Source organism: Capricornis sumatraensis, chromosome 1 (genome assembly GCF_032405125.1).
Source record: "Capricornis sumatraensis isolate serow.1 chromosome 1, serow.2, whole genome shotgun sequence".
Taxonomy (NCBI): domain Eukaryota; kingdom Metazoa; phylum Chordata; class Mammalia; order Artiodactyla; family Bovidae; genus Capricornis; species Capricornis sumatraensis.
Window position 1 is genome coordinate 245,451,967 of NC_091069.1, and position 25,676 is coordinate 245,477,642.

General features: G+C 42.8%; 1 protein-coding gene and 2 non-coding genes across 3 annotated transcripts; all 3 read right to left on the reverse strand.

The window, feature by feature from the left end:
- Positions 1–2,000: 2,000 nt before the first annotated feature.
- On the reverse strand, positions 2,001–24,204 carry LCA5L (lebercilin LCA5 like). The gene is made up of 7 exons (XM_068984974.1): positions 23,886–24,204; positions 15,950–16,464; positions 12,622–12,759; positions 9,160–9,244; positions 6,729–6,835; positions 6,445–6,562; positions 2,001–2,728 (listed from the first exon to the last, which is right to left on the reverse strand). The coding sequence occupies exons 1-7, from the start codon at positions 24,202–24,204 to the stop codon at positions 2,001–2,003; spliced, it is 2,010 nt and encodes a 669-aa protein (XP_068841075.1).
- On the reverse strand, positions 19,327–19,396 carry LOC138093956 (small nucleolar RNA U2-30). The gene has a single exon (XR_011146180.1). It is a non-coding gene; the product is annotated as a small nucleolar RNA U2-30 (small nucleolar RNA).
- Positions 19,526–19,605, reverse strand: LOC138093963 (small nucleolar RNA U2-19). Its single transcript, XR_011146181.1, has one exon. It is a non-coding gene; the product is annotated as a small nucleolar RNA U2-19 (small nucleolar RNA).
- Positions 24,205–25,676: the final 1,472 nt, after the last annotated feature.

Here is a 25,676-nt window from a genome sequence, read left to right on the forward strand (position 1 = left end):
CCAATACTTGCTGCCAAATTTTCATATCTTTTATGTGTTGATATAGTTGGTATATAGAAAAAACAAGTAGCAACATAGATCTTTGAGTTAAGTACCTTCTTTGTTATAACCCACTGCACCTTTGTTCTACAGGGATGTAACTTTTAGTGCTTTAAGGGTGATGCAGATTAAAGAAAAACACTTCAGAGGAAATGAGATTAACATTCATTAAGGAAGAGAGCCATAAAGTGTTAACAGGCCTCTTGGCCAGAAGATAATGTAAATCACCTGAGACCTTTTGTATACGGAAAGATATGCAGAAAGAAAGCCTGGTATCCGTAAGGGTCAGGACTGTTGCCTGCATGACTCTGTATCTTCCATTATGTAAAACTTAGGGTATATAGGCACCTTTTGAAAATAAAGTTATGGGGTTTTTGCACAAGCTTGGCCTCTCCCATGTCGACTCTCTCTGTCTCTTTCTCCCTCTCCCTCCCTCTCTTTTTCAGGCTGATCCCTTGGAACACAGAGGCTCTCTGTGTCTACTTATTTGCCTGGGCCTCTAAGACCCACACGAGAGGGAGCCCAAGGCGGGGCAACCTCTGCTATTCAAGCGGGTGCCTGTGGCCTAACGTAGACGGTGCAAGTTTCTTGTCTTGAGACTTTATTAGCTTTCCGTGTAAACCAAGGAATATCAGCCTCTTTTTTCCACTAATTTTCCTACTACACTATTCTTTCCTAATCTCTCCATATATCTTTAATTAAACAATTAATTCCTCAGACGCCGACGCCTTCCCCACTTCAAATTTCCTGGATCCACCGGGGCTGGACCCCGGCACTATGGTTTTTCCAGTAGTCATGCATCGATGTGAGAGTTGGATTATAAAGGAAGCTGAGTGCCGAAGAATTGATGCTTTTGAACTGTGGTGTTGGAGAAGACTCTTGAGAGTCGACTCCCTTGGACTGCAAGGAGATCCAACCAGTCCATTCTAAAGGAAATCAGTCCTGACTATTCATTGGAAGGACTGATGTTGAAGCTAAAACTCCAATCCGTAGGACACCTGATGCAAAGAACTGACTCATTGGAAAAGACCCTGATGCTGGGAAAGATTGAAGGCAGAAGAAGAAGGAGATAACAGAGAATGAGAAGGTTGGATGGCATCACTGACTCAATGGACATGAGTCTGAGTAAACTCCAGGAGTTGGTGATGGACAGGGAGGCTGGCATGCTGCAGTTCATGGGGTCACAAAGAGTCGGACACAATTGAGCAACTGAATTGAACTGAACTGATATATGAGTAAAGGTAAGTTAATTAACATTGGGAGTACAGTCTCCTCTGTACAGTCCTAATATAAAATATTTTAAGTATAATGAATATATTCATTAGGACTGAGCAGCTAACCCAGTGGACACTAATTATAACAATATACTGTTTTAAACAAGATTGATAGAAAAAGGGTTATGTTACAGGTATTCAACACATATAAATAAAAACTATGGGTGTACTTGAGGAAAGTGTTAACAACCAGGGCAGGATATTGGATACCCAGTTTACCTGAATAAGAGATGCTCAAAAATAATTTTCATAAAACCAAGCTTGGTAATCAATATGCTTTTTAAAAAAAAAGAAAAGAGAGACTTATTATATTCTCTTTCAGAGCTGCTTCCATGTTTTTAAGTTACAGTGTAGTCTGATTCCTGATAGGTTCTGACAGGTATGAGAAGTGTATGTTTTGGGTTGACTAACTTAGACTTATTAGCTATGTAGCCCCATGGAATATTGAAATAATATAATGAATTAGTCTTCCAAAAGATAGTGGACATGTTTCAGTTGTAGGAAAAAAAGATGTAATTTTGTATTTGAAATGTTGTCATTGGCTAATATACAACGGACTTTTAAAATTAGATTAGAAATAAAACAAAACCTTAATTTTAAAAAATCAGTTTAAGTATTGAAAACACACATTTAAGTTACAAGACTAAAGGCCCATAAAGCCAGAGTGGGTTAGGATACTGATTATATTTAAATAATTATCTTTGTCTTTCCTTCTGCGGGTGAAGATGACTTAATAGAATTTACTACAGTTACTCCAGAATCTCCAAAAGCATTGCTGGTGGATGCCTGGCTAGGGGGTAGATGATGTATCTTTGTACTCTGCAAAGTCTCCTCAGGCTCTTTCATAACAGTATTACTTGTTTGGTTGTTTTTTAAGACAGAGCCTGATCCAAAGAGTTCCTCCACTAGATTGCTTCTCTTCTCCCTGAAAGTTGTGTCTTTTGCCTTTGTTCTGGAAGATTTAGCAAAGGAGGGTTCGTGGGCGATGGCAGGATGCTCCAGCTTCATTTCTTCCAAGTGACTGTGGTGCTTGCCTGTGCTATGAGTGTACCTCGTGCTGCCTGCACTGACCAGCCCACCTGAGGCGGGAAGCCCGTGATGCAGGTTTTCGATTGCTTCTGTGAATGAATAATGCTTTCTTTGTCTGAAGGGTATTTTGAAATTTGGAGCAGCATTTTTATCTGGCATATCACCCATGTCACTGATTTCTGGACTTCTTTTACACTTGTCTTTTTCTGTATCGTCTTCCTGACCACCTTCCCCTTCGGGATGGATTACTTCAGTTCTTTTTGGTGGTAGTTCCTGTTCTTTCACCAAAGTGGTCTTCTTTTCTTGATTTTCTGTTCTGTCTCTCTGTTGTCCAGTATTCTTCAGAGACGGTTGTGCTTCCAAATATTGTTCTTCCTTGGGTAAATCTGTAGTAGAAAAATAGTCAATTTATTGATCTTTAAAATTAATAAATTTCTGTTTCAAGAGGGCATGTTGAGCACACTTATTTATACCTCCTGACAAGCACATTAAAATGACAAAAAGGGAATAAAAGTAATGCGTACAACCCTAGAATACAGGGAAAGGTGCTATTAGCAAGTCTGATATGTTATACTTTTGAAGAACATACCAGATAAGTGAAAATTATGAAGCCAAAAGAAAATGATGTTCATAAACTTTGCCAATACATTATTAACAGATGTTCAACATCACCAGCTAGGTTGTGCCAATTAAAAAACAATGAGAGTATTTTTCACTCATCCAATTGGCAAGTAATTTTCAGAACTGGTGAGAATATGGGGAAATGGAAACTTTTGTTCCCCATTGGTGGGTGAGTAAGATGGTAGGTAACCTGGATAGTGATTTGGAAGTATCTATCAAAATTTTAGGTGAGCATGCCCTTAGACCCAACAACTTCCCTTTTAGAACCAAACTCTACCAAAATATACAAAAGTGTGTCTAAGGATGTTCACTGTAGCCTGATTTAGTAAGAGTGAAATATCCCGAATATCCCTGGAAGGAGTCCAAGTGCATGCATGCTAAGTCTCTTCAGTCGTGTCTAACTCTTTAGGACCCAAGAACTGTAGACTCCAGGCTCCTCCATCCATGGGATTTTCCAGGCAAGAATGCTGAAGTGGGTTGCCATTTCCTACTCCAGGGGATGTTCCCGACCCAGAGACCGAACCCAGTCTCTTATGTTTCCTGTGTAGACATTGGCAGACAGGTTCTTTACCATTAGTGTCACCTGGGAAGCCCCCAAGAACGCTTGGGGCTGTGCAATCTGGGCAGTAATTATAGAGAATGAGAAGGTAGCCTGTGCTGACAGAAGACACAATCGCAGAACACCGTCAGGTGCAGAGATGCTCTTTCTTCTGCTGCTTCTTCCCCGGGCACCCAGGAAACCCTGTGTGCAGCCCTCTGCTCGTCCCAGGACCAGACCTGCGTGGGTTCTGAGGAAACAGCATCACTCCCTGCCGGCCACTCAGCGAGGCCATCGTTTGTGAGGGAGAATGGGGACACAGTTGGGTATGCAGAGAGTTGAAACGTTTTCTCATGTGAATAAACTCTTGAGTAAAATAATTTACCTACACTCTAGGAAAATGAAAAAAAAAATACTAGGAGGAGAAAGTAGTATGTTTCAAGAATTAATGGTGAGCCTAGAAGCTAGTCAAACATACTAAATAACTGTTAATATTATGCCTTATAACACCTGATGAGAATGATAACATTTGAGACCATGGGGGGAATGTGCTTGTTTTCCCCTGCCTCCCCTGTCCCCGCCTGGCCTCCCTGGCCCCAGAAGTGGGTCTGCTCCCTCCTCTGCTCCAGCCGGTTCCAGCTCCTGGGGATATTCCTGGAGGCCACAGCCCTTGTACGACTCCTCCTCTGGCCCTGGCATCCCTAGGACATTCTGTGCCAGGAGTAGGTCATGTCCTTACTGGTCTCTCCTGAGCTGTCTGGACTCAACCTTGTCCTTCCCTCCACCCCTCCTCCCCACCCCCTCCTTAGTCTGGACCCTCTTTTTCATACCCATTGCCCTCCATCACTGCTGATCTCCCCAAGGGCACAGGATCCTGAGAGCATGGCATTTTCCCCCAGTATTTGGAGCAGTCCCAGACACACAGTATATGCTCAGAAAATATTTGTCAAGCAAATGAAGAAACTTTCTAGGACAATATGTGTGAGTGTTAGTTGTTCAGTGGTGTCTGACTCTTTGTAACCCCATGGACTGTAGCCCACCAGGTTCCTCTGTCCATGGGATTCTCCAGGCAAGAATACTGGAGTGGGTTACCATTTCCGTCTACAGGGGATCTTCCCAACCCAGAGATTGAACTCAGATCTCCTGCATTACAGGCAGATACTTTATCTTCTGAGCCATTACCAAAATGGACTAAAAAACAGGTGGAAAACATAAACAGAACCAGTATTTACTGCATTGGAGCAGTGGTTTTCCAGGTGGTGCAACCCGACCTGGGGTCTGTTTAAACTTCATTCTAAGGCCATTTGGGGACTTCCCTGGTGGTCCAGTGGCTAAAACTTTGCACTCCCAATGCAGGGGGCCTGGGTTTGATTCCTGGTCAGGAAACTAGATCCTACATGTCACAACTAAGACCTGGCCCAGCCAAATAAATAAACATTACAAAAAGAAAATAAAGCTTTCCTGGTGGCTCAGAATATGCTTGCAAACCAGGAGACTGAGATTCGATCCTTGGGTCAGAAAGATCCCCTTGAGAAGGAAATGGCAACCCACTGCAGTATTCTTGCCTGGAGAATCAGGCAAGAATCAGGAAAGTATCCTGGGCTACAGTCCATTGGGGTCACAAAGAGTTGGATATACTGCAACTAAGACCTGGCATGGCCAACTAAATAAACATTACAGAAAGAAAATAAAGCCACTTGGGCCCCACAGCTAAGATGTGGCCTCTCCAGGCCCACTGCCCGAGGCCCTGAGGGCCCCCTGGGAGGTCTTTCCTGTGGCTGCTCTTTCCAGGGGGTTGTGCTTGCCCAGCTGGGTGGAGGGTCACCCAGATGCCCCTATATCAATAATTTAACATGGAAACAATGGGGGAGTGTCTTCGACATTCTGAGGGAAAATGATCTTTGTACTAGAATTTTCTTTCCAGTCCATTACTAACCAAGTCTAGGGTAGAACCATGACATCCCCAGGGAAAGGTACACAGAGTTCCCTAATGTGCACCTGTTTCTCAAGAAGCCAGTAGAGGTTTTGCTCCTTGTCCAGGATGGCATTCATTACAGGAGGATACAGGAAGAAGGGGGGCAAGAATCAGCAGGAAGTGTGATGGGAGCCCCTGGACCACAGAGGCAAAGGGCACCAGGCCTGAGGCCAAGGGCTTAAACCTTAAGGGCTGGCATCACCAAGACTCTGCTAGCTAACCCCCTAGCCTCTAGCATCCTTGGTCCATCCTGACCGGCCCATAGCCTGGTGGAGGCATCCCTCCCACTGTGGTGTCTGCAGCCTGGGTGGGCTGAGAATGCTCCAGAGCCCAGTGCACGGGGCCTCTCCCTGCACCAGCAGAGCAACCCTGCCACATGTCTGGCTCTTATGGGTTCCCATCCCCCAGGACTGTGAGTGACCTTGACCTTGGCCAGGCCCTGTGCCCTCAGGGAAGATGCAGCCAGTTTGTATCCAGCCTGCCTGCTCTGGAATCTTCTTCAGGGGCGGTGCTTCCCTTAATTCAGCTGGGTTTGGGTTTGAGACTCAGTTTTCCAAAGTGAATATGTTGTTTAGGATACACACAGGTTTGGGAGCTGTGGCAGAAAATGGAATGTCGAGGTTGCTTTTGGTGGTGGTGATGGGGCGGGGCAAGAGCGTTATGGTTATGAAGAGCCCACAGGGTGTCCCAGGGGATGCTCATGTTCTGTTTCTTAAACAAGGCAGTGGCTACGCAGGTGTTTATTTTATAACAGTTCTCTCAACTGAACACATCTGTTTTATGTATACTTTTAAACACACATTTAGTGAGTAATTCACAACTTAAAAAAAAGCAGGTGTTTATTTTATAACAGTTCTCTCAACTGAACACATCTGTTTTATGTATATTTTTAAACACAAACATAGTGAGTAATTCACAACTTAAAAAAACAAAGTGTAAAGGAGACTTTTACTAGTTGTTAAAATTACCTTCATATTTTCTCTTGGCATCCTCTTGGTTTGGTAGTTTGCTGATACAGGGAGGAATTGCATGGATTATTTCAATAGATTTCTCTTTATGACCATTGTTTCCTGTTGTCTTTTTGCTCTATAATTTAGAAAAGTGGCAAAAAATATTTTTTGGTGGTAGAGATAATTTTAAATTGTGCTTTATTTAATGACTACAACAACTTTTTGTATAGAACAAGTGTGTAAAGCCTATGTTTGCAAAAGTATGTTTAATTAGACACTTCAAGAATTCAAATTTGCTGTACCTTAGTTGTCCAAGGTGGAACATCTTCCGATTTTTGGGTTTCCTGGTGTCTCATACTCGTAAATGGAAAACTTTTCTTGTCTGCTTGTACTGACTTTGTTGAAGAAACTACAGAACAGTTACATTCAATATATGTGAGAAGCATAACTTACATTTGGAAGCAATGTTGATTTTAAATAGAAAATAACAACTGAAGTTGGTAACGTAATAATGAAACAAAGTATACTAGACATTTTCTAAAGATGTTCAGTAAATATGAATCATTTGCCAGTTTCACTTTCTCCTCTGCCTCGTTAGCACTTTTGTCCTGTTTTGGGCCTCAGAGGTTATGGGTATCACAGTGGTGCCCATACAAGCAGGCATGAGGATGGGTGGGCATTGCTCTGGGAGGACACAGCGGCCCCTGCTGGCAGGAGGGGTTCAGATGCATAGTTCTGCAGTTGCGATAGGGGCGCCACCATGTCTCCTGTGTCAGAGCTCTTGGTTATCAATGGTTAGATCGCCCATGCTAAAGTTCACGACTTCTAAATCTGGTAGCCACTTTCTTCGGAGGTTTTATCCTATTTAAATAACCCCATGTTTGATTTTATCATCTCTGCTGGCTGTTATTCTGGATTATAAACCAAAAGCAAAGAGATTGTTGCCTTGAAACGTAAACACATAGTTACTTCTTCTAGCAAAATAAGAGGTGTTTCTGTTGTTCCTCTTCTTAGCAGAATCTTGCTGGAAGGTCTTGTCTGTCGGGGGTGGGGTGGGGAGTGAGTAAGTACATCCTGTCTTGAAGGAAAAGGTACTACTGATCCCCTGGAGAAAGGAATGGCAACCCACTGCAGTATTCTTGCCTGGGAAATCTCATGGACAGAGGAGCCTGGTGGGCTACATACAGTCCATGGGGTCGCAAAGGGTCGGACATGACTGAATGACAAATACAACACAGCAATAAAAAGGTACAAACTAATGATAATAGCACAGCATAGATGAGTCTCAAACACACTATGCTGAACAAGAGAAGACAGATACAAAAGAGGACCTGCTGTATAATCCCACTTGTGAATCTGTAGAACAGGCAAACTGAGCAATTGTGACTGAAGGGAGGTCAGAGGTGGCTTTGGGCTGGGGCTGGAGGATCCCTGACCTGACTGCCAGGGACAAGGGCACCTCCTGAGGAGACGGCCATATTCTACATCTAGACCGAGGTAATGGTTACATGGGTATAAGCACATGTCAAAACCCACTGGACTGCACACTTAAAATGGGGGCACTGCACTGAGGTTTATGCATACTCAGTTGTGTCTGACTCTTAGCGACCCCATGGAGTGTAGCTTGCCAGGCTCCTCTGTCCATGGGATTTCCCAGGCAAGAATACTGCAGTGGGTTTGCCATTTCCTCCTCCAGGGGATCTTCCTGACCCAGGGATCGAACCTGCCTCTCCTTTGTCTCCTGCATTGGCAGGTGGATTTACCACTGAGTAACCCAGGAAACCCACTGTATTGAGGTGAGAGTGTTAGTTGCTCAGTCGTGTCCAACTCTTTACATCCCAAGGGCTATACCTGCCAGGCTCCTCTGTCCATGACATTCTCCAGGCAAGAATACTGGAGTGGGTTGCCATTCCCAACCCAGGGATTGAATTCCGGTCTCCTGCATTGCAGGCAGATTCTTAACCATCTGAGCCAAAGGTACCTAAATAAAGGTAACCTTAAAAATCTACACAGGGTCCTCCCTGGTGGTCCAGTGAGTGGTTAGGACTCGGTGCTTCTACTGCAGGGGGTGTGAGTTCCATTCCTAGGTCTGGGAACTAGGATCTCACATGCCATGAGGCTCCGCCAAAAAAAAAAAAAAAACCCAAACAGAAAACAAAACAAAAAATCCACACACTGGATGACAGATCTACCTACAAAGTTCAGTATTTGGCAGACATGTTGCATCAAACTGAAAGTTATCCCCTCATTCATGCGAGTGAGGACATAAAGGACCGAGCCGACGATGGGCAGAAGGACTGCATCTCTGTTTTCTTCTAGCTGTTTCAACCATGGGGTGGGTTCATCATTCTATATTATGTTACAGTGCCTAACAAAATGATTTTTTAAAAAATAGACTTTTGGACTCTGTGGAAGAAGGCGAGGGTGGGATGATTTATAGATGGCCAGTCCAGGTTCGATGCATGAGACAGGGTGCTCAGGGCTGGTGCACTGCCTGAGGGATGGGATGGGGGGGGAGGTGGGAGAGGGGTTCAGGATAGGGACACATGTACACCCATGGCTGAGTCATGTGAATGTATGGCAAAAACCAGTACAATAAGGTAATTAGCCTCCAATTAAAATACATAAATTAACTTGAAAAAAATGTCCATTATATTGATGATATTAGTTAGGAAAATTTGACTACATACTTTAAAACAGATTTCAAGCAAAAATAATTGAAACATGCTTTACCTTTTGGATAATCTTCTTTGTCATGTAAATTTCTGAGTATCCGGTTAGTATAGATGTTTCTAATTTCGAGCTCTCGATCCTTCTCCTATAAAGAACCACAATACCAATATTTCTATAAGTGTTTACTTTTATCAACCTTCATTTTCTGTAAAAAACTATTTAATGTGAGGAGCTTGGTAAGCTCTAGCAGAAATTGGCCATATCATGGTATATCATTCCCAACATAAAAAAATTAGTTCTTTTTTAAAAAATATGTATTTATTTGGGCCACGGTGAGTCTTAGTTGTGGCATGTGGGATCTTGTTTCCTGACTGGGGATTGAACCTGGGTCCCTTGTTTTGGGGAGTCTTAGCTGCTGGACCACCAGGGAAGTCCCAAAAAAGCACTAGCTTTTAAACAGAGTGATAAACCATTGTGACTCAGACAATATTTTGAAGAGTTTGCAAGCCAAATTCTTTCACAGTTTTTTTTCTGTTCCCTGGGTCTGCGCCAAGAAGTTTACTGTTCTTTGTGGTGCAATTCAGTGGCCACTAATCATGTTGTTCCTTGGATTAAGTAGAACTAAAAATATTTAGTTCTGAGTCACATGACCCGTATTGTGGATGCTCAGTCCTGTATGTGAGTGGTGACCACAGGGTTGGACAGTGAGAGAGAACACTGTCCTCATCACAGAAACTTTCGTCTGTACAGCCAGTGCAGGGTGGGTGGGACCTGGAACAAAAATACTGCTCTTTAGCTTGAGATTTCAGTGCTGACTTTTTAAGTCTTGGCAAAACAAAAGGTTTGACACCCTGGTTTTCTGAGAAAAATTGAAGTATGGTTGATGTATAGTATTATATAAGTTACAGGTGTGGTGTAGTGATCACAAGTTTTAAAGGTTATACTCCTTATTGTAAAATATTGGCTATATTCCCTGTATTGTACTGTGTTTCCCTGTAGCTTAGTTTATACCTAATAGTTTGAACGTTTTCCTTTCCTACCCCTATAGTACCCTTCCACCTCTCCCTCCCCATTGTTAACCACAAGTTTGTTCTGTATACTCATGAGTCTGCTTCTTTTTTGTTATATTCACTAGGTTGTTGTATTTTTTAGACTCCACATTTAAGTGATATCATACAGTATTTGTCTTTCTCTGTTTAACATATTTCACTTGACACTATTTTGAACTGTGGTCTTGGAGAAGACTCTTGAGGAGTCTGCAAGGAGATCCAACCAGTCCATTCTAAAAGAAATCAGTCCTGGGTGTTCTTTGGAAGGACTGATGCTAAAACTGAAACTCCAGTACTTTGGCCACCTCATGCGAAGAGTTGACTCATTGGAAAAGACCCTGATGCTGGGAGGGATTAGGGGCAGGAGGAGAAGGGGACAACAGAGGATGAGATGGCTGGATGGCATCACACGACTGAGCGACTGAACTGAACTGAACTGAATACCTTCCAAGTTAGGCCATACTGTAAAAGTCAGTTTTGTAAGAAGCAAGTGAGACTTTAAAATGAATTTATGTGTATGTAAAGTAGATAAGCAACAAGGATTTACCGTATAACCCAGGCAATAATATTCAAGATCTTATAATAACCTACAATGGAAAATAACCTGAAAAAATATAACTGAACCACTTTCTACCTGAAACTAACATAATATTGTAAATAAACTATCCTTCAAAAAACAAATAAAATGAATTTATGGGCCACTCAGATGTTGGAGAAGACTCTTGAGAGTCCCTTGCACTGCAAGGAGATCCAACAAGTCCATCCTAAAGGAGATCAGTCCTGGGTGTTCATTGGAAGGACTGATGTTGAAGCTGAAACTCCAGTACTTTGGCCGCCTGATGTGAAGAACTGACTCATTTGAAAAGACCTTGCTGCTGGGAAAGATTGAGGGCAGGGGGAGAAGGGGATGACAGAGGATGAGATGGTTGAATGGCATCACTGACTCAATGGACATGGGTTTGGGTTGACTCCAGGAGTTGGTGATGGACAGGGCCTGGTGTGCTGCAATTCATGGGGTCACAAAGAGTAGGACACGACTGAGTGACTGAACTGAACTGAAAATTATTCTAACTATTTTAATGTTATAAGTTAATTCTTTAATCCAAAAATTTATTTTGGGTTCCACTAAAGTGTTGAGAAACGCTGGGCTGGAAGAAGCACAAGCTGGAATCAAGATTGCCAGCAGAAATATCAATAACCTCAGATATGCAGATGACACCATCCTTGTGGCAGAAAGTGAAGAGGAACTGAAAAGCCTCTTGATGAAAGTGAAAGAGGAGGGTGAAAAAGCTGGCTTAAAGCTCAACATTCAGAAAATGAAGATCATGGCATCTGGTCCCATCACTTCATGGGAAATAGATGGGGAAACAGTGGAAACAGTGTCAGACTTTATCTTTTTGGGCTGCAGACGGTGATTGCAGCCATGAAATGAAAAGACACTTATTCCTTGGAAGGAAAGCATATTCAAAAGCAGAGACATTACTTTGCCAACAAAGGTCCGTCTAGTCAAGGCTGTGGTTTTTCCAGTAGTCATGTATGGATGTGAGAGTTGGACTGTGAAGACAGCTGAGCACTGAAGAATTGATGCTTTTGAACTGTGGTGTTGGAGAAGACTCTTGTGAGTCCCTTGGACTGCAAGGAGATCCAACCAGTCCATTCTGAAGGAGATCAGCCCTGGGATTTCTTTGGAAGGAATGATGCTAAAGCTGAAACTCCAGTACTTTGGCCACCTCATGCAAAGAGTTGACTCATTGGAAAAGATTCTGATGCTGGGAGGGATTGTGGGCAGGAGGAGAAGGGGACGACAGAGGATGAGATGGCTGGATGGCATCACCAACTAGACAGACCTGAGTTTGAGTGAACTCCGGGAGTTGGTGATGGACAGGGAGGCCTGGCATGCTGCAGTCCACGGGGTCACAGAATCAGAGATAACTGAGCGACTGAACTGAACTGAACTGTCTGTATAGTCAAAGCTATGGTTTTTCTGGTAGTCATGTACAGATGTGAGAGTTGTATCATAAAGAAGCCTGAGCACAAAAGAAATGATGCTTTCAAATTATTGTGTTGGAGAAAACTCTTGAGAATCCCTTGGAGTGCAAGGAGATCAAAGCAGTCAATATTAAAGGAAATCAGTCCTGAATATTCATTGAAAACACTGATGCTGAAGCTGAAACTCCAATACTTTGGCCACCTGATAGGAAGAGCCGCCTCATTGGAAAAGACCCTGATGCTGGAAAGGATGAGGGCAAGAAGAAAATGGGGCAACAGAGGATGAGATTGTGGGTTTGCATCATCGAACCAGTGGACATGAGTTTGAGCAAGCTCTGGGAGATAGTGAAGGACAAGGAAGCCTGGTGTGCTGCAGTTCATGGGGTCACAAAGAGTCGGACATGACTGAACAACAACAGCTCTGATATTTTTGGAAGCTGAATTTCACAAGTTTTGGTACATTTTGCTTTAAAAAAAAAAGTACCTTAAGTTTTTGTTGAAGGTGTTTTATTTCCATCTGCAGAGTCTTTGTGGCAGCCTGAGCTGCTAAGGTCTTCCGGTTCTCAAAGGTCAGCTGCCGAGTAAAGGCTTTATTGTTCAGCCTCAATTGTTTCTCCAAGCCCTGAAAACAGTACATATTTCAGCTCTTTGTGACCAGTGTAGTATTACACAAAACGTCAACTGTAATGACACTAATTACACTTATGAAAAGTTCAAGATTTTAATATAAGTTTAGTGGGGAGAACACATATTAGAACTAAAAATTATCATACACGCACAGAGAGGCACAAAGCCCAAAAATCTCAGATCCCAATGCTAGAGAATATATATCATGTTTACAGTCTGATGTTTTTTACACTCTGGAAGTTGATAAAAAAGAAATTTTGGGGGGGGGAACAGAGCCTGAAAATCAATAAGTATAATCAGTGTTACACTTTCGGAGAAGGCAATGGCAACCCACTCCAGTGTTCTTGCCTGGAGAATCCCAGGGACGGGGGAGCCTGGTGGGCTGCCGTCTCTGGGGTCGCACATAGTCGGACAAGACTGAAGTGACTTAAGCAGCAGCAGCAGCAGCAGCAGTGTTACACTTTCAAACTAAACCTAAGCAATTGTATTGAAATGAAGTATTATGCTAACTTGGCATAGTGCACTCTGTGAAAATCTTTCAAGCATCTCTTGCTGAAAGCTTTACCAGCATCAGTGCAGATCATGATTCTGTGGGACTGTGATTCTCAGATAACCGAGACTGGAAATTATGCTGGGGCCTCACAGAGCCACACCTGTGTGAATGAGTTATGTGTGAGACAGTGAAATGACTGACTTATTAGCACAATGGAGTGGAGTGGAGTGGAGTTGCTCAGTCGTGTCCGACTCTTTGCGACCCCACGGACTGTAGCTTACTAGGCTCCTCTGTCCATGGGATTTTCCAGGCAATAGTACTGGAGTGCGTTGCCATTTCCTTCTCCAATAACCTTATATAAAAATGCAGGATTTACTATTGCCTATTCACCTTTCTGGAATGAGACATGTTTTACTGGAGAACTGTTTGAGCAGGACTTTAACAGGAGGTTGGCCTAAAGACCTTTTCTTTCCTTTTTTACCATAAAGTTTCCCTTTATGGATTCCCTCATTATAACATTAACACTTTCTCATTAAATTGTAAAATATGATAAACTAATGGGATTGAAATGAAATAATCTTTAAAATCACACTTTCTAAAATATTAACATTAAAAAAAATACCTACATGTTTTGTCCCACAAATGTTTTCCCCCTACCAAATGCCCTAAAATCAAATGAAATCTCCTATATGACCAAGTGCTCCTGATAAGAAAATAGCTAAGTAGTTCTTGAATTCTTTTTGGTTTTGGTTGTAGTATAGAGACATGAACTACTTAAACATATCTGTAAAAATATGTAGATGAGATACGAATACATGTACTTTCACATGACAGACAGATGCTAAGATGGATTCAGTGCTACCTGAAAGACCAAACATTAGAAACTTGGTACACTATTTACGTCAGTAAAAAAGGACGTTCCTCATTATGTCCTGTAGCTCACATATCCATTTTATGTGAGAAAATTCTCTTTGAAAATAGAGGAGGATTTTTACCAAAAAAGAAAGAAATAACTGAGAAATGGCTGAAATGAACTTAATGTCTTATTATTTCAAGTAAATACTTGTCTACTTCATGAATGATTTCTATTTCATAGAAAACACTTGTCTCTCACCATTAAGGAATGAAAGAATAAGTTAATTCCATTTGTGTCCATTCCATTTTGTGTTCATAGAGACCAAAACCACCTAATGTAGAATAGGCAGAATTCTCAGTGTAATCAGTGTTCTCCCAAGTCACTCCTTGTAAACCCAGGCTTTTAACCACCGTGCACCCTTGAGGAATACCAACCTATCCATTCCTGCAGTGATCTACATTCCTTTCCCCTATCTGTCTCCAGGAATGTTACTAGACAACTTGTCTGTTTCCAGGACATGGGTCTTTGTGGTCAGACTGGACAGATGGATGAGGGAGAGAACAAGGAAGGGTGTGAGGAGATGCACTTACAGTTTAGAGAAGTGATCTTTTCAGAAGCAGTTTGGAGCAGAGGCTCACTTTCTAAGAAAGGTTTCCCACAACATAGCACAGCATGACACAGCACGACACACCGCCCTCCAGCATGTGAACAGATTCCCCTAACCCTGGCAGCCAGACCATCTCAGAGAATGGTCATTTCCAGATAAATGAGCCCCACTGTAACCCAGTAGGACACTATGGGGCTTTTTCTGGAATAGGGACCCCTCCCCACCACATGTCCTCCATCTGCCTCCTGTATTTAGAAAACCTTTAGCCTCCTATAACTTGCCTGAGTTCCAAAGAGTAATTTTAATCAGAGAAGTGAGAAGATGCAGAAAGAAATGAAAATAGTAAAGTAAGACAATTTGTTTCCCTGGTGGCTCAGATGGTAAAGAAGCTGCCTGAAATGCAGGAGACCCAGGTTTGATCCCTAGGTCAGGAAGATACCTTGGAGAAAGGAATGGCTACCCACTCCAGTATTCTTGCCTGGAAAATCCCATAGACAGAGGAGCCTGATAGGCTATAGCCCATGGGGTAGCAAAGAGTTAGACATGACTGAGCGACTAAACACAGCACAAGAGAAAATAATAGTTTAGCTATTAAAGTTAAGAACTTCTAGTTCCTCCTCAAGGGCTATAGGTAATATTCTGAGCCATTTTCTGTGAGTTGTTTTGCAGATACTGAACCCCCACCAGGTAGAAGAAGTTTAACTGCATGCTGCCCACAAGCACATAGACCCCAGACTGGCTGGAACCAGAAGGTTGATGATGCTGACTCCTGAATACCTCACCACCAACCAGTCAGAGGAATGTCCATGAACTGATCACATAACACACCACCCCAACCTTGTCTTTAAAAATTTTTCCCTGAAAGCCACTGGGGGATTTCAGGCGTTTTGATCACTAACTACCTGGACTCCTTGCTTGGCATTTGCAATAAATGCTGCGCTTTCCTTTAGCACTTCAGCGCAGGGTCAGTAGACTGGCTTTGCTGCCCGTGGATGAGTGGACCTGAGTTAGGTTGTGTGACACAAACACAGAAGGAGCCCTGGCTCAGTCCACAACAAGAGGGGCTGTTTCTGTTTCTCCTGCACACCTCCCGTTCCTGCCCCCACCCCATCTCACCATCCGTGTGCTCAGCCCAGTAGTGCTTCATTCCTCAGGCAAGTATGATGAATGCACACCCTCTCCAGATTGCTTTTGGAACCTTAATGTTTCTAGGCCTCTGAAGTACAGACCTGTATCTTTTTGTCGTTTGCCTCCATCTTTGCTGTAAGAATGGACAACCTCTGAGTGAGCTCTTCTCTCTCTGAAAGACTCTTGTCTTCAGAAATCCTCTGCAGTGCCTGCAAGGCATCTTTTGTCCTCAGCAGCTCACTGTCTGTCTCTCTCAGCTTCCTCGACACAGCTCTTTCTTTTCCCTGGGATTTCCTGAGGAGCTGCCTTAAATTTTTCACTTCGTTCTGATGTTTGGCCATAATTTGAGGTAGATTATTTTGTGAATTCTCATATTTTCCTATAGCTTTCAAGTGCTTAAGCTGGAGTTGTTTCAGAAATTGGTTTTCTATGACTGTGGCCTCCGCTTTGTGGTGCAGATCAGCTAACTCATTCTTTAGTTCTTTGATCTTATGAAGCCTCGCTGACAGGATGCGGTGGGCCATGGCATCGCGTCGCTGGGCAGCCACACTGATCTGAGAGTTGAGAAATGGTACATTCCAGCTGTGCTTTTTTCTAACCGAGATTTCCTTCTGGCCTGTGTAAGAAGATAATCCAGTCTGTTACTATAGTCATATGTATGTGCTTAGTTGCTCAGTCATGTGCGACTCTTTGTGATCCTATGGACTGTAGCCCGCCAGGCTCCTCTATCCATGGGGATTCTCCAGGCAAGAATATTGGAGTGGGTGGCCTGTCCCTTCTCCAGAGGCTCTTCCTGACCAGGAATCAAACCAGGGTCTCCTGCATTGCAGATGGAGTCTTTACAAGCTGAGTTACCAGGGAAGTCCAATCATATGCATATAGATATGTAAGTATGCAGGTATCTGTAATACCCATGCCCCCCTTCCCCCCTACTCCCACACACATATACACATACACACACAAGGTAGAAGGGGAAGGAACTAACACTGAATGAATACTCATGCTTTATGCTAGGTACTTTAAGTCCAGCGATCTCATTTAATGCAATCCTGTTAAGGTCAGTAGTAGTCCATTTTATAGCTAGGGATTATAAGTCATTTGTCCATGGTTCAGTTCAGTTCAGTTCAGTCGCTCAGTTGTGTCCAACTCTTTGCGACCCCATGAATCGCAGCACGCCAGGCCTCCCTGTCCATCACCAACTCCCAGAGTTCACTCAGACTCGCATCTATCGAGTCAGTGATGCCATCCAGCCATCTCATCCTCTGTCATCCCCTTCTTCTCCTGCCCCCAATCCCTCCCAGCATCAGAGTCTTTTCCAGTGAGTCAACTCTTTGCATGAGGTTACACAACCACAAAGTGACATAAAAGGAATTGAAATCAGGTCTTCTCTGACTCTAAAACCCGCACTTACTTCTATTATAAGAGGTAAACTAAAAACCATAAGAGTAAATAACACTTACCAAGCATTTCCCATATGTGAAGCATTGAATTAAATGCTTTATGTAATAGATTATCTGATGTAATTCTGCCAACAAAATGTTATGAGGCAATTAGAGGGTAACATTAGAGCCAAGAGTTATATATGAAGGTCTCATAGATTTAAAAAGATGTTTAAAGAGCCATTAAATTGCTTAGAGAATTCATATAAGTATTCTATCTCTCAATATATCTAACATAGGCAGTTTTTCCTTTGTTGCTTTTGGCTGGGCACTCAATTAACCAGTTAGATAGTTTGTGCTCAGGAAACTATTTTGATCAAAAAGCATCTAAATGATATTACACCAAGCTCATATAACTGAATTTGCGTATGTCAACTGTATGTATAACATCACTGTATTATTATCCCATTTTTTAAAAAAATTAATTTTCATTGGAGTATAGTTGTTTAACACTGTTGTGTTAGTTTCTGCTGTACAGCAAAGTGAATCAGCTATATGTGTACATACATCCCTTCTTCCTTGGATTTCCTTATTTAGGTCACCACAGAGCACTGAGTAGAATTCCCTATATATTATGTTCTCATTAGTTATCTATTTTATATATGGTATCAGTAGTGTCTATTATTGCATTTTAATGATGATGCTTATCAACGGGCACACAGCTCGTAAGTGGTGAAACAGACTCAGGTCTATGTACCTTTGCCACTTCCCCACAGGTATGTGCGTTTATATGATATTCATATGTGCATCTGTGTATGTACACATGTGTGTGCCTGTATCTATATCAGTATACCTGTATTCTGAGAAAGAGTGGTTGGAACTGGATTCTAGAATTTAAAAATGTATGATCCTCATCCTGCAGAGAAAGGCTCTTAGTGGCCAGTGTCACTGGGGTCTTAGCCCTGAGCTATTGGCCCAAGTGAGGACACATTGTTTGAGACACGGCTCAGTGTGTTTGGCCTAGTGGTGGGAAAGGCAATTCTGGCTGTGATGGAAACAATGAGCCAGCAGAGACAGAGGACACTTTCTGGGGATAAAGCATCTGCATCCGGGGTTGACAGACCACACAGATTTCAGTGACCACACTATCTGTTTCCCAGGTGGTTCAGTGGTAAAGAATCTGCCTGCCAATGCAGGAGATGCAAGAGACATGGGTTTGATCACAAGTTTGGGAAGATCCCCTGGAGAAGGAAATGGCAACTCTCTCCAGTATTCTTGCCTGGAGAATCCTCATGGACAGAGGAGCTTGGCGGGCTATAGTTCATGGAGCCACAAAGAATCAAACACGACTGAGCGATTAGCACTTTCCTTTTTTTTTTTTAAAAAAAAAGCTGAATGGTTAAACTACTCTTAAGACACCTAGCTGTTAAACCACTAAGCTAAAACACTTAAATTAATTCACCAAAAACAGGTACATCTAGGTCCATAGTCAAAAAGGGACTCTTGTTACTCAAGACCAGTCATGCCTTCCCAGTACAGACAGTGAAATAAGCTCTTTGGACAGACCTAAGCCCAAGCCCCGCTTCACTGGCTCCAACTTTCCTCAGCCATTTCCCCAGGTGCACCCTCACTCCCATCCTCCTTTTCAAAGCACCTCTGTCCTCCTGTCACACTGCTGTGCCCATCCTCCCAGCCCCGTCGTGGTCCTGTCTCGATGTCATCTTCCTCTTTGTGTCACAGTCCCATTCTGTTCCTGCCATCTGCGCCCTCAGTCTGGTTCAAGTCCTCATCCTGAGCCAGGTCCCTGCTGGTGCTGGCACTACCCTCTGCTGGGTCCTCTCTCTCTTCCAGGTCACCTTAAAGGAGGTGGCCCCTTCTTCCAAAGACCAGGGTAGGAAGAGGTTCAAAGGCAGGCCTTTCCCCTTCCTGTTCTCCACAGCTCCAGCATCAGTTGCAAAGCATACCTGCTCAACCCCACCTTAGGGCTTCCACCCACCTCTGCCCAAAGACAATAGGGCAAAAGGTGTCCCAAGCAAATGAACGTAGTAAAATAACTTTTCTTTTTTGGTATACCATTTTTTCCCCCTTATTTAAAATTCTGAGCTCAGAGCAAGTGTAGAAACCTTCATAGTTATAAAGGTCCAAAGTAAAACCTTTTCATCATTGCTCAGAAATGATCAGTCTTTCATACACATACATCCACAGCCATCTCTCACTCACCCACCAATAAGTCCTCAGTTATCCACTGTCACCTTTACAAAAACACACACACACCTTATTTTAAATTATTCTCTTGGTTCTCAGAACTACAGAGATCATGCATCAGGTAGACTGGGAGCTCTTCGGAGGCTCAGATTTGGCTATTTTCATCATTGATCCACTTCAGTGAGAGCGGATCTCAGAGAAGGTATACCAGTTTTTTGAATGACTATCACAAAACATCTTGGTGGGCTTCCCAGGTGGTACTAGTGGTAAAGAACCTATCTGCCAGTGCAGGAGACATAAGGAATCACAGGTTTGATCCCTGGGTCAGGAAGATCCCCTGGAGTAGGGCATGACAACCCCATCCAGTATTCCACTAATGAACCTTGCCTGGAGAATCCCATAGACAGAGGAGCCTGGCAGGCTACAGTCCATGGGGGTCACAAAGAGTCAGACATGACTGAGCGACTTAGCATGCACCCACGTGCACACATGTTTTGGCATTGTATTGACAAATCACAGTAAAGAAGGGTATAATTGAAGGAATTCTGAAAGTAAATTTTTCTACAAAAGAAAGAACCACATTTTGAAAATCAAATTATAGAAATATATTGCTTCCTATTTACAGTAATCTAAAGAAAGGCAATGACAAAGAATGCTCAAACTACCACACAATTGCACTCATCTCAGATGCTAATAAAGTGATGCTTAAAATTCTCAAAGCCAGGCTTCAGCAATACGTGAACTGTAAACTTCCAGATGTTCAAGCTGGTTTTAGAAGAGGCAGAGGAACCAGAAATCAAATTGCCAACATTCCCTGGATCATCGAAAAAGCCAGAGAGTTCCAGAAAAACATCTATTTCTGCTTTATTGACTATGCCAAAGCCTTTGACTGTGTGGATCACAATAAATTGAGGAAGATTCTGCAAGAATTGGGAATACCAGACCACCTGACCTGCCTCTTGAGAAACGTGTATGCAGGTCAGGAAGCAACAGTTCGAACTGGACATGGAACAACAGACTAGTTCCAAATAGGAAAAGGAGTACGTCAAGGCTGTATACTGTCACCCTGCTTATTTAACTTCTATGCAGAGTATATCATGAGAAACGTTGGGCTGGAAGAAGCACAAGCTGGAATCAAGATTGCCGGGAGAAATATCAATAACCTCAGATGTGCAGATGTCACCACCCTTATGGCAGAAAGTGAAGAACTAAAGAGCTTCTTGATGAAAGCGAAAGAGGAGAGTGAAAAAGTTGGCTTAGAACTCAACATTCAGAAAACAAAGATCATGGCATCTGGTCCCATCATTTCATGGGAAATAGATGGGGAAACAGGGGAAACAGTGTCAGACTTTATTTTTCTGGGCTCCAAAATCACTGCAGATGGTGACTGCAGCCATGAAATTAAAAGACGCTTACTCCTTGGAAGAAAAGTTATGACCAACCTAGATAGCATATTCAAAAGCAGAGACATTACTTTGCCAACAAAGGCCCATCTAGTCAACGCTATGGCTTTTCCAGTAGTCATGTATGGATGTGAGAGCTGGACTATAAAGAAAGCTGAGCACCAAAAAATTGATGCTTTTGAACTGTGGTGTTGGAGAAGACTCTTGAGAGTCCCTTGGACTGCAAGGAGATCCAACCAGTCCATCCTAAAGGAGATCAGTCCTGGGTGTTCATTGGAAGGACTGATGTTGAAGCTGAAACTCCAGTACTTTGGCCACCTGATGTGAAGAGTTGACTCAACTGAAAAGACCTTGATGCTGGGAAAGATTGAGGGCAGGAGGAGAAGGGGATGACAGAGGATGAGATGGTTGGATGGCATCACTGACTCAATGGACATGGGTTTGGGTGGACTCAGGGAGTCAGTGATGGACAGGGAGGCCTGGCATGCTGGGATTCATGTGGTCGCAGAGTCGGACATGACTAAGCGACTCAACTGAACTGAACTGAAGTATATAAATCTCTAGTATCTAACCAGAGCAAAAATCCTATCAAATTGAAGTTCTCATTTTATCCTTATAATTTTTCTCTATGAGATGTTCTTCTGCTATAAAATGTGCTTTTCTATGATGAGAATTGAAAATAATCTCTGATGCTATTATCTTTGGGTGAATTCTGGGTCTCTATTGGTGGTTCCTGATTCAGTGTTACCAGCCCCTGAAGGTCAGAGGTCTCCTTTTATATATCAGAAAGCTGAACAGAAATTGAACCTTCACTCAAGAAGGGACTGCATTGGCTAGACATTATGCCTTATTGGCTGAGGTTAGTTACATTTTTGTGTGCCTACTTAGTTGCTAAGTTTTGTCCCACTCTTTGTGACCCTATGGACTGCACCTGTCAGGCTCCTCTGTCCATGGAATTCTGCAGGCAAGAATCCTGGAGTGGGTTGCTATTTCCTTCTCCAGGGGATCTTCCTGATCCAGGACTGAACCTGCATCTCCTGCACTGGCAGGCAGATTCTTTACCACAAAGCCACCAGGGAACCCCAAGAATTACCTTACCCAAGCACTGATTCTTTAATTACTTGCTGATTGAATTTTTTTGGAAAACACTTACACGACATGGGCTGTGAAGGAAGAAAAGAATAAAAGGATACACCAAGAATATTTGTTATCATTCTGTGACAAAGCTTGATGTTACAAGTGTTTGAAGGTCATTACACATTGGGGTACAGGGATCTTCAGGGGCATAAAATTTGGGTTAAAGAAGCAGCCAAGATTTACTTAAAATAATTTGAGAGTATTCACACACAAAAGAGTACCCAAGGGAGAACAAGTCTTCACTAGTGGATTCACTAGTCCTCACTAGGATCATGGAATTTAGGTTCTGCGTGCTCAGTCACTTCAGCAGTGTCCAACTCTTTGTGACCCCATGAACTGTAGCCCTCCAGGCTCCTCTGTGCATGGGATTCTCCAGGCAAGAATACTGGAGTGGGGTGCCATGCCCTCCTCCCAGGGATCTTCCTGACCCAAGGATTGAAGTCTTCTGCATTGGCAGCAGATTCTTTACCACCGTGTCACCTGGGAAACCCTCACTTGGATCATGGAATTTAGGTTCTAGTCCACTGTGAAGTGATAGTTCATTTGGGCTGCTGCCAATTTATGAATAAGTACCTTGCATAAAGGATACAATAAACATTTGTGGAATAAATAAATGAGGAATCAGTTTTTAAAATTTGTATTGTAAGGCTCTTAAAACTCAACATGCAATTTGTTTCTTGTAGAAATTATTTTATAAACACTAACTGCCTTCTTACACAGTTCTGTGAAATTCTAGACTCAGTGTAAGATGTAGTACATTGTTTGATGATTTCTTGTCATAAACCCACGGGGACCAGACTACTTCTGAATTTTGGGGGGTTTATTCTTTGGGATGGGCTTTCCTGGTGGCTCAGGCTTTTCCTGGCAGTCTCTTCTGCCCTGGCCTTGCCAGTGGGTGCAGGACTCCCACCTCTCCAGAGAAAGGGCTGTGAAACCTTTCTAGAACCTGGAGGAAAACCATGGGTCCTTCTCCCTAGAAAGTTCACAAACACAAATAGACTCACATAGATACAGACACTCATACAAAATGCAAAGGATTCCCTAAGGCTCCCAGAGTCAGGTCTTAGATGAAGACTCCCTGCTCTGAGGCTGGGAAGAAGGGCAACTGAAGACTCCAGCTCTTCACAGGGTCCCAGGTGGGCTGGCTGTGGGAGGCAGGCACTGGGTGAATGTGGCACTGGACGTGCTCCACGTTCAACAGGCCCTTAATTGTTTTTCGGCCACTTACTGACACCAGTTCTGATGGTCTCAGCTGGAAAAGAGTGGCAGCGGTTTCTACACAGGGAATATTTATAAGCCCGGCATTGCATGCCTGGGAATAACCACAGTCTAGGCAAGGGGGCAGGAAGTGAGGAGGTCGAGGATGGTGCAGAGCTACTCTCAGTTTGGACAGTTAGAAGCTGATGCTGTTGCTACTCTTAAAATCCACAAGGAAATGACATTAACAGCCTTTTGACCAGCCCTGTATCCTAAAAAGCATCTTTGCCAATATGCCTCACCGGACTCGAAGACCATCTTCCTGGGGTGCTGAGACAGATAGTTACATTTCACTGGAGATTGAAACCTTGCCTCTTCAGCTGAGATGAAAGGCAAGAAGCCCGTGAAATCCAAGTACTGTGGTGCGCTGTAACAGGGCCACCTGTTAACTAAAAACGGAACTAACCTCACTCATGGGTTCCAGGAGGGTAAGCTGGGCAAGAGGGCTTTCTGTCATTTTGTGATTATTCTTAATTTCTCTATTTCCTACTCCTTCTATAAAAAATTCACTTGTAATACTTATAATTTTATAAATACTGGTACAATCTGGAAAAACAATAAAACTGAATATGGGCCACTCCAGGTTACCAGTGCATTAAATAATAATGTTATTATAACCCGAAATTTGGTCTTGGTTGGGAGATTTTGCTTCTTACCTTTAGGTTGGGATATTTTAGAAACATTATACTTCGTCTTCTCCTTTTTTTCTTTTACTGTAGGCTTCTCTAAGTAGTTGTTTCTAGCTGTGGTTTCTGAGCACACAGACAGAAAGTCTTCTGAATAATCACAGTGGGAGCTTGGGCTTCTGCAGGAACACCGAGATCTGCTGTAATCAACACTCTTGGCAGAGGCCTCGCTGTTCCTGGGAAAACCTGGGCTGTTGCTCTCCCTTTTTGAGGAACTCCCGCCATTTTCGAAGGCTGTGCTGGGGAAATGTCCACCCAGATTTGTTTCTGTTGGACCAGCCAATGACATAGTAAACAACCTAATAGAAGAAAAGTATTTTTAGATTTAGAGCTACAGCCCTTACAATGAACCTATGCTTTATTATGTGTACGTGTTCAGTTGTGTCTGACTCTTTGTACCATGGACTGTATCCTGCCAGGCTCCTCTGTCCATGGGATTCTCCAGGCAAGAGTACTGGAGTGGGTTGCCATTTCCTCCTCCAGGGGATCTTCTTGATCCAGGGACTGGACCAGTGTCTCTTACGTCTCCTGCATTGGCAGGTGGGTTCTTTACCACTTGATCCACCTGGGAAGCCCATGCTTTATTATAGTTAACTAACTATAAATGCACAATTAGGGATGCAAAACAACACATTATTTTTGAAGTAGGTTCCAGAAAAAAATTTCAATTTGGTTTTTATATTTTTTTCTACCTAAAATATAAGACTCCTGAGACTGGACTTTGGGGAGACTATATTGACAGGAATTATAAAGTTCACATCAGATAACAACAACAGGGACAATTTATAAGTTAGTGAATTACATTCTCATTCTCTAAGGCTGGCTGTTTGTTGGGATTTTAAAAAATTGGAATATAGTTGATTTATAATCTTGTGTTAATTTCAGGTGTACAGCAAAGTGATTGAGTTATACATATATACATATATATATATGTATACACACTAGAACACAGAATGCTTTAAATTCCCAAACCAGTTCTATTTCTGAATCTTTCTCTAAGAACTACTTTGAGCTTCCTTAGACTCAGTCTGAACTGTGTTTTGTTTTGGGAAATGGTGATCAGGTGCTGTCTGGAAGATTACAAGGCCTTCCTGCTGATTATCAAGAGGGATAAATGGCACCTCACTGTTGTTTACTGGATGGTGAGGATCACCTAGCTACATTCATTCATTCACCTGGGAAAACAACCAGGTGATTCCTCCATGTGTAGTCACTGTTCTTCCCCAGAGAGTGATCAAGAGGAGAACCACGTTTACCCTTCAGACGTTGACTTTGGAATGCACACAGGTGGTGGGCAGCATCTAAGATGGCCTGCACCGATTCCTACTTTCTGGTGTAATCCCCTTAACTCTGGTGTGACTCAGAGATGGCTTCTAAGGTGAGGTAACTAAAGGACTCTGACTTCCCTCTTTTTTTAAAAAAATTATTTATCTATTTATTTTTTAATACATTTATTATTTGTAATAAATAAATTAATATTATTTGTTTATAAATGCTCTTCCCTGGTGGCTCAGATGGTAAAGAATTTTCTTGCAATGTGGGAGACCTGGGTTCAATCCCTGGGTCAGGAAGACCCCCTGGAGGAGGGAATGGCAACCCATTCCAGTATTCTTGCCTGGAGAATCCCATGGACAGAGGAGCCCGGCGAGCTACAGTCCATGGGGTTGCAAAGAGTTAGACATGACTGAGTGATTAACACTTTCACTTGGACTTATAATAAATGTATTATATTTACATTATTTATATAATATTTATATATAA